An 8,713-nucleotide genomic window follows, 5' to 3' on the forward strand; every position below is an offset into this window, starting at 1 on the left:
AAGCTCAGCCCGTTACCTAGCAACCCCAGCCAAGCTCAGCCCGTTACCTAGCAACCCCAGCCAAGCTCAGCCCGTTACCTTTCTTTATCAAAGAAAATAAATCTCTAAAAAAAAATGTTCTGGCAAATTTTCAGTTGTTTATCAAATATTAATAATTGTGGTAATTCTAACTGACCGAGAACAAGAGAAGTTTAATCTGCTTTAACTCAGACTTAGAAATATGAAAATATCTGGTTTCAACTGTAAATAATGTTTTCTGAATTTAGGCTTTTAATCAAACATTAGATTACACATTAGTACAAAATTGTACAGTGCAAATATCAAACACTTTCAAGGGCTTTATAAAGAAATCATGCTGTTTCCAAACTTTGAAAACACGTCATTGAAATTCAAGCACTTTGAAGGATCCCAAGCGGTTTCGGAGCTTTTCTTACCGACAGATCACCTCCATGTCTCTCTCCGCCAGGTGCCATTTAAACCGACCGTGGTTCAGGATGTCCTTCCACCGACCCCAACTGGAAACCCAAGATTCAGATAAACAACAAACACACCGCTGCAGATCTCACACGGTCTGAAGCGTCAGCATGAAGCACTAGCAGAATGTGGACGTCGTACCCGAAGATCAGGAGATTCTTCTCCACCCGGAAGCACTCGGCGCGGAGGTACCGCCGGGTGCGGTCGCCAAGGCGACGGGTCCGGCACGGCCGCTCCTCCGAGTCGCTGTCCAGCTCGGAAAACTCCATCAGCTCGTCGTCCTCGAAGGAGTTGTAGTGGCGGGTTTGTTTCCTGACGCGCGGCGTGTCGATCACCAGGGACTCCTGGACGGCCAGAGAGAACCGGAGGAATAAAAGTGGAGAAATCTGGGTTGGGAACAAGACTCGCGTCTCAAAAGTCCAGATTTAGTCAGACCAAAACTTCCTGAGGAAACGGTTGCTTTTTATTGATTCAATTTTTAAGCAAAAATACGAAAGTTCACCATAGATTTATGGGAGATATCCCTGCAGTGTCGGAAAAGCAGAGACTATTATGTAAAATTCATATTTTGCACATTTTGATTCTTACATTTACGTTTTAACTATTTCTAAAAAAACAGCTGAACGCTTAAAGAAAAAGAAAAAACACAGAGGTCTTTGACAACAAGTTAACGTTTCTGGTTTCAGGAAAAGGAGCCAATTCAAAAACCTTCCTTTTCAAGGAAGCATAATAAGTCACCTTTAAGGAGAGTTAGACGTAGTTGAACTAAAGGATGGAAGCGCTGCTGGACGTATGAACGGATGGATGTAAGAAAAGGACAAATTTACGATGGACGGATATATAATAATTAGGGTTTTATTTCAGAGATATCATACCTTCTCTGATCTGGAGTCGATTTCCACCTCAGCGATTTTTGCCCATTTCTGCCAGAAGTTTGGATCGTCCAAAGAAATGTCCGTTCTGTTGCCGGACGACACAAAGCTGGCCTGAAGATGCAGAAACAAAAAATAATATTAAAAACAGTTTTATAAGCAGAATGAATGATTTTAGCAGAAACATTTGATGTGTCGGACCTTTGCAAACGTGGAGCCTTTCCCTTCAGACTGGATGGTGATGGTCTGCGTCCGCCTCTGCAGGATCTGATCGATGTCTTCCTCGCAGAACTTGGAGCCTTCGTCTTCCTCGTCCATCAGCGCGCCGTACGCTCCCTTCTTCAACAAATCCTCCACTTCCAGCTTGGAAAGCTGCTGCACCTGCAGCACCAACCAAAACACTGAAATTCAAGAACTTCTCAAGCATTTTCAAGGTAAGTTTTCAAGGTTTTACAGCACCACACCTTGGAGGCAAAAATAAATCAAAAAAACTAAAAAATGGTCTCAATTCAATATTATACCATGTCATTTATTACTAGTATATAAAGATAATAGTATGTAAAATCACGTTTTGTGACAGTATTTTATATTCAACAGCAGCGACAAGTTAAACTCAAATATAACAAAACTTTATGTTTTGAAATATCTCTCTCATATCCTACACACCCGACTGATGCGAGAAAAAAAAACAACACATTTAAAAAATCCTCAATTTAAATAATGTTGCTTAACTTATGAGATACAAGTCAACCTTTATTTCAACAACTCAGATCAATAAGTCACTGAGCCATTAGGAATAATAAACATTCATCACATAGAAACAATCCAAACAAATCATGTTACGATAAAATAACCTCCCTGCTCGAATGAAATGCTGAAATATGGTGTACAGAGAAAGTTACGAAAAACATTCTAAAAACAAAACTGAGGTTTTCTTTCACTTAGCAACATTATTTTATGCAAAACTCACTTTTTACACGTTTTTGTACATTTGGGTTTCACCTGCTTCTAAAAAACAGCCCAAGTCACATTCTATGGGGCAATGTGCCGTTACCTAGCAACGCCAGCCATGCCCAGCCCTGTGACCTAGCAACGCCAGCCATGCCCAGCCCCGTTACCTAGCAACGCCAGCCATGCCCAGCCCCGTTACCTAGCAACGCCAGTCATGCCCAGCCCCGTTACCTAGCAACGCCAGTCATGCCCAGCCCCGTTACCTAGCAACAAAAAATGGAACTCCAGAACTTTGGTCAGCTCAAACACAAACATACAAAAAAAGCGTCGTCATCCTACAACGACTTCCTGTCGTCGCCTTCAGTAGGAACATCCGGTTGATGATCACACGGGGTGTGTGAAGCGGAAAAGTGTTTCCGATATGACAAAAACTTTATCCCAGCGCAAAACTATTATGTGAAAAAACGAGTTGTTCTTTTTAATTGTTGTGTTTCGGTTAAACAAATGTATTATCATAATTCTAATTTAAGTGATTTTACGGCTTGTGAGGAAAAAGTGTCTTTTTCTTAGTTATGTAAAATTATTTGGTTTCAGCTGTAAATACTGTTTTCCAAATTTAGGTTTTCAAACAAATATTAGATGGCACTTTATTACAAAACTGTGTAGTTTGAATATCAAGTAACTTCAAGGATTTTTTTTGCAGAAATCAGGCACTTTCCAAACCCGTACAAACCCTGAGCTTTTCTTCCAGTTTTTTGTTAATTCAGACTCTCACCCCGTTGAGGCTTCCTTTGCGGTTGATGTCCTGAAGAACGGCTTTATCCAAACCCAGCTTCAGGCTGGCCTTGTCGAACATTTCCCTCTCGTACGAGTTTCTGGTGATCAGTCTGTAGACTTTCACCGCTTTGCTCTGTCCGATCCGATGGCATCGAGCCTGAGCCTGAAATAAAAAACATGAAAAACCCGTCAAATCAACATTGGTTTCTGCAGAAATGTAAGAAGAATGTGGTTTAATGGAATGGACCAATTTAAAAACGAAGCTGGTTTAATAAAGGGCTTCTGACTGCCCAGATTCAGCCGGTTTGGTCTGACCCGGTCTGGTCCAGTCCAGTCCAGTTCGGTCCAGTCTGGTCCGAGCCAGTCCGGTCCGAGCCAGCCCAGTCCGGTCCGGTCCGAGCCAGCCCAGTCCAGTCCAGTTCGGTGCAGTCTGGTCCGAGCAAGCCCGGTCCAGTACAGTCCAGTTCGGTCCAGTCTGGTCCGAGAAAGCCCAGTCCAGTACAGTCCGGTGCGGTCCGAGCCAGTCCAGTCCGGTCCGAGCCAGCCCAGCCCAGCCCAATCCGGTCCGAGCCAGTCCAGTCCGGTCCGAGCCAGCCCATTCCAGTCCGGTCTGAGCCAGTCCAGTCCGGTCCGGTCCGGTCCAGTCTGATCCGAGCCAGCCCAGTCCAGTCCAGTCCAGTCTGGTCCGAGCCAGCCCAGTCCAGTTTGGTCCAGTCCAGTCCGGTCTGGTCCAGTCCAGTCCGGTCCGGTCCGGTTCAGTCCGGTCCGATCCGGTTCAGTCCGGTCCGATCCGGTCCATGTCTCCCGGCTCGCTGACCCACCTGCAGGTCGTTCTGCGGGTTCCAGTCCGAGTCGAAGATGATGCAGGTGTCGGCGGCCGTCAGGTTGATTCCCAGCCCTCCGGCCCGGGTGCAGAGCAGGAACACGAAGCGGTCCGAGTCGGGCTTGCAGAACCGGTCGATGGCCGCCTGCCGCAGGTTCCCCCGCACTCGGCCGTCGATGCGTTCGTACGTGTAGCTGAACGCAGCAGAAGCAACGAGCAGATGAGAGCGAACAGTAGCAGTTATTACCTTCTACACTGCACTGTAAAACAAATCATTGTTACATTATTAAATTACATTTTTAAAATTAAAAAACTGTCATTAATAATCAATATTCTAACTCAAATCAAATAGATAAATGTCCCCATGAAATAAAAACGTTCTAATAACAGAAATTGTGAGTTTTTTGTCGATAACAATTTTATTTATTTCAAGATTTACATCTTTTTATTTCACCGTTTATTCTTTTATTTTGTGAAGCTAATATTCCACTTATTTTATAACTCCATTTTTATTTTAGGTGTTAATATTCAAAATAAATAAATAAAAACTAAACTCCACATAAAAACAAACTCATTAAAAAAAATATTTTTATTTTTCCCACATATATTGAGTTTTATTTTATTTTCATTAGGACATTTAATTGTTATGGCTTCATATTAATAAAGTTTTAATTCTAGTGAACATTTAACACTGCAAGACATTTTAAATATCCAAAATAAATAAACGAAACAACAAATACAATAAATTATGAAGTGTCTGTAAGCAAACTGTCCTTCAAAATAAAAGCCCTAATTGAGACCAAAGCACCAGACTGAAGTTTTATCATCCAGTTTTAAGTAGAAAGAGAGAAAAATTATAAATCATGGGAACTATTGAGTGTGTTTAATTATTGATCATGTGATTTATTGATTAATTTGGACAGGCCTGCGACGGTCCGGCTCACCGCCTCTGGATGAGGTAGTCCTCCAGGATGTCCAGGCAGCGGACCATCTGGGAGAAGATCAGCACCTTGTGGCCCCCCGACAGCAGCTTGGGCAGCAGCTTGTCGATCAGAACCAGCTTCCCGGCCGCCTGGATCATCGCCTGCAGCTGGAAGTCCGGCGCCTCCGGGCTGTGGCTCTTCTTGAAGCTTTCCAGAATCTTCTCCTCCGCGCCTGAAGGAAACGGTTTGAATAAAAACGGCGTAGATCTGAACGACGTTTGCTCCGGAAACGAGGCGCTAACCTGTGATGAGGTACGGGTGGTTGCAGCACTTTCGGAGCTCCATCATGGTGTTGATGAGGTTCGGCATGTTGTGTTGGTTTGCTCCTTTAGACAGGAAGGAGAAGTTCTTCTCCAGGATGGCCCGGTAGTATTTCTTCTGGATGTTCGTCAGCTCCACCTGGACACACACACACAAAAAAAGCTCTGAAACGACCAAAATAAGAAGACTTTCAAACTTTTCCTCCAGTAGAGGTACAAAAATGTACCAATCAGGATGTGGAGCCATAAAAAAGTTTGAGGCTTTTGAAAATCCTTGTTTTTCCTGAGATTATACTACAAATGTTTTGTTTTTTCTAGCAAAGTTTCAACTTTTCAAACTCTGGTATCTCTTTGTTTTTTCTAAAGTTAAACTTAGAAATTGTCTCAAAAAATAACTAACATTTCTGAGTTTGAAGAGTTAAATAATTTATATAAAAACAGCAACATTTCTGAGCTCCGAAAGTTGTACATTTGTGAAAAAACACTGAAAAAACTTGGAAATTTCTGAGTTTCACAAGTTGAACATTTTAGACTTTTGAATCTGAGAAATTTTCCTGTTTCCTAGAAATTTTCTGAGATTAATGTCAAAATTTCCTTGTTTTTTTCTTACAAATTTTAAACTTTTCTAACTCAGAATTTTCTTTGTTTTTTTTTCTTAGATTAAACTTGGAAATTTAGAGATTTATCTCAGAAATTTTCTAGAAAAAAGCTTGGAAATTTCTGAGTTTGACAAGTTGAACATTTTTGACTTTTGAAGCTGAGAAACTTCCCAAAAATTTTACATTTTTGACTTTTTTGATCTCAGAAATTTTTTGTTTTTTCTAGAAAATTTATGAGGTTTGAGTTTTTTCTCTCAAATTTCCAACTTTTCAAACTCAGAAATGTTCTTGTTTCTATCTTAGACATTTCTCAGCTCCATCTCAAAATTTCTTGAAACTTTGGCAGAAATTTACTTCCCATCTTCCAAAAGAGCTGCGTAGCCAAGAGGGGTGTATTAGCAGCTAGTCAGCGTTAGCCTGAACTGTTTGAATCACAGAATGTAATGAGATGCACTACAGAAAAAAAAGATGAAACTGTCCTCCATGACAAATTTTACAGCCAACTTACATTTCTTACATTTTAATTTAAGATGCATGAATTTAAGACTTTTTAAGGTAGATGCTAGGTTTGTGCTAATATTTCAGTTTGTTTAACCGGAGGCAGACAGATCCGAACCTCGATGATGGTTTCCTCTTTAGGCGCCAGATTTTTCTCCACATCGTCCTTCAGTCTCCTCAGCATCATTGGTTTTAAAATGGACTGAAGCTTCTTCACCTGTCGAGGAGCAGAGAGGAAATAAAACACAAACGTTGCCGTCGCCCTGGCGTCCTCGGAGCCGACCGGACCCACCTGCTCGTCCGTCTTCAGGTCTCCGAACTCCTCCAGGAAGGAGCTCTCTGAGGGAAACTGCTGCGGCTCCAGGAAGTTCAGCAGACTGAACAGCTCCTCCACCGAGTTCTGCAGCGGCGTCCCGGTCAGAAGCACCTTGTGTTCCTGTCAGGAAGCGGACCACAACATGTTTCACAACACGTGGCGTCTCTGCCGGAGCAGTCGGAGACGCTACTGAGCGCGTGCGGACGGACGGACGGAGGCTGACCAGGTTCATGAGCTTCAGCCCCTCCAGCAGCTTGCAGTTCCTGTTCTTGAGGCGGTGGGCCTCGTCGATCACAACGCAGCGCCACTGCAGCTTCTTCAGCTCCGGACAGTCGGCCATGATCATCTCGAAGGTGGTGATCAGGCCGTGGAACTTCAGCCCGCCTGAGATCGTGTTGCCCTGCAGCAGAGGATCAGACTTTAAAGACCATTAAGATGAAAGTTAAGGCAAATGTTTTGCCATCAGAAGCTGCGATTCCACTGCTGGTGGTACTGCACTAATGTGGAAAAAACACAATTGTCATCAACTAAGAAATGCAACTAAAATCACACATGAAGATTTTGTTTTAAGTCATTAAAAAACTTCCTGTCGTGTTTTTCATCATTTCCGCCACTATTAACACCCGGTTGTAATGTGTTTAAAGTTAACTAAAAAAAAATGTAATTAAAGTTTTACGGCCAATGGTGAAGACGAACGTTTGGCTAATTTATCAAACTGGCTAAACTAGCTAGTTAGCTATGGAGCAAATAGCATAGCCACCTAACTGGCTACTAATGTAGCAAAACAATCTTGTAGCCTAACTGAAGCTAATAAGCCAATAATTAGCGGCTAGTTAGCGGTAGCCTCAACCGTCTGAGTTCGACTCAAACTTCTGCCCGACTGAAAAGTCCTGTGACATTTTATGGCTGTAGATGAATTTCTGGACGCCACAGAGGCACAGGTGACCTTTCACCTCCCGGCTTCCCACCTGCTGGTCTCGGTAGAACATCTCGTACTGCAGGATCATCTGGCGGCTGATCTGCGAGCCGTGGTACACGATGACGTTCATGTGCGTCCAGGTGCGAAACTCCCGCTCCCAGTTGGTGATGGTGGACAGCGGGGCGATGATGAGGAACGGCCCGCGGATGCCCATTTTGAAGATTTCGTACAGGAACGTGATCGACTGGATCGTCTTCCCCAAACCCATTTCATCTGCCAGGATGCAGTTTTTCCTGAAAACGAGCAGAAGGTGAGCGGGAAACAGGAAGTGGCTTCCCAGTGCGTCTGTCTGGGCGCTCACCTGTTGTACCAGTTGAACATCAACCAGTTCATCCCCTCCAGCTGGTATTCTCTGAGCTGGTTTCCGTTACGGTAATCTCTGGAGCGCTCCAGCTTCTGCCATTTATCTGGAGCTGGGCGTTCCTGCCACACGAAAGATTAAAAATATATAACTAAATAAAACATTAAATGTACTTTAATTTTATACAAGAAACTGTTATTTTATCACGTGTTGATATTTTTATTTTGTATTAATATGTTTTATTATTCTACACATTTTTCAATTCATTTATTTTTTTTTTTACCTTTCAGTTATTTATAAATTTATCTATTTTAATTGTTTATCATATTTTATCGCCTGATTAAGGGAAAGTTTTTATTTTTTACACTAAATGGGCTGATTAAGAGATTTGTTTGTTTTTTTCCTTATTTATTAATTTATTTTTATCTATTTGTCATATTCTCTGGGTTGGTTAAGAGAAATTTTAATTTATGTATTTTTATAAATTTATTTACCATATTAAATGGACTGATAAAGTAGAAGTTTTTATTTGCTTATTGATTTATTCATTTTTATTGATTTATTTATCATATCTGATGGTAAAAATAAGTGGAGACGTTTATTTTATCTATTTATTTGTATTTATTAATTTATTTTCCATATTATATGGGTTAATTAAGGGGAAGTTTCACTAATTTATTAACTAATTCATTAAATTTTATGGGCCGATTACAAGAAGGTTTTTAATTATTCACTATTTATTAATTTAATGGTTTTTATTTTGAATACAAGTTTTTATTATTAATTATTTTAATAATTACACTGTATTGTAATATTTTTCATTTATATCTTTTTATATTTATAAGTTTACTCTCTATTTTTTCACAGATATATTTTGTAC

The 8,713-nt window shown here is 41.3% G+C and overlaps 1 protein-coding gene across 5 annotated transcripts in view; it reads right to left on the reverse strand.

Annotated features, from left to right (window-relative positions):
* The window catches only part of chd6 (chromodomain helicase DNA binding protein 6), a 61,321-nt gene that overhangs the window by 21,322 nt on the left and 31,286 nt on the right, over positions 1–8,713 (reverse strand). For all 5 annotated transcript variants that reach the window (XM_008408314.2, XM_008408315.2, XM_017304897.1 and 2 more), the window contains exons 12-24: positions 7,834–7,955; positions 7,522–7,765; positions 6,777–6,953; positions 6,530–6,673; positions 6,356–6,454; positions 5,123–5,279; positions 4,842–5,052; positions 3,896–4,091; positions 3,073–3,237; positions 1,548–1,727; positions 1,350–1,460; positions 616–818; positions 435–515 (exon numbers count right to left, since the gene is read on the reverse strand). In XM_008408314.2, the coding sequence (XP_008406536.1) occupies positions 435–515; positions 616–818; positions 1,350–1,460; positions 1,548–1,727; positions 3,073–3,237; positions 3,896–4,091; positions 4,842–5,052; positions 5,123–5,279; positions 6,356–6,454; positions 6,530–6,673; positions 6,777–6,953; positions 7,522–7,765; positions 7,834–7,955 (2,090 nt within the window). The remainder of the gene's footprint in view (positions 1–434; positions 516–615; positions 819–1,349; positions 1,461–1,547; positions 1,728–3,072; positions 3,238–3,895; positions 4,092–4,841; positions 5,053–5,122; positions 5,280–6,355; positions 6,455–6,529; positions 6,674–6,776; positions 6,954–7,521; positions 7,766–7,833; positions 7,956–8,713) is intronic.

The sequence above is a fragment of the Poecilia reticulata genome, linkage group LG5 (genome assembly GCF_000633615.1).
Source record: "Poecilia reticulata strain Guanapo linkage group LG5, Guppy_female_1.0+MT, whole genome shotgun sequence".
NCBI lineage: Eukaryota > Metazoa > Chordata > Actinopteri > Cyprinodontiformes > Poeciliidae > Poecilia > Poecilia reticulata.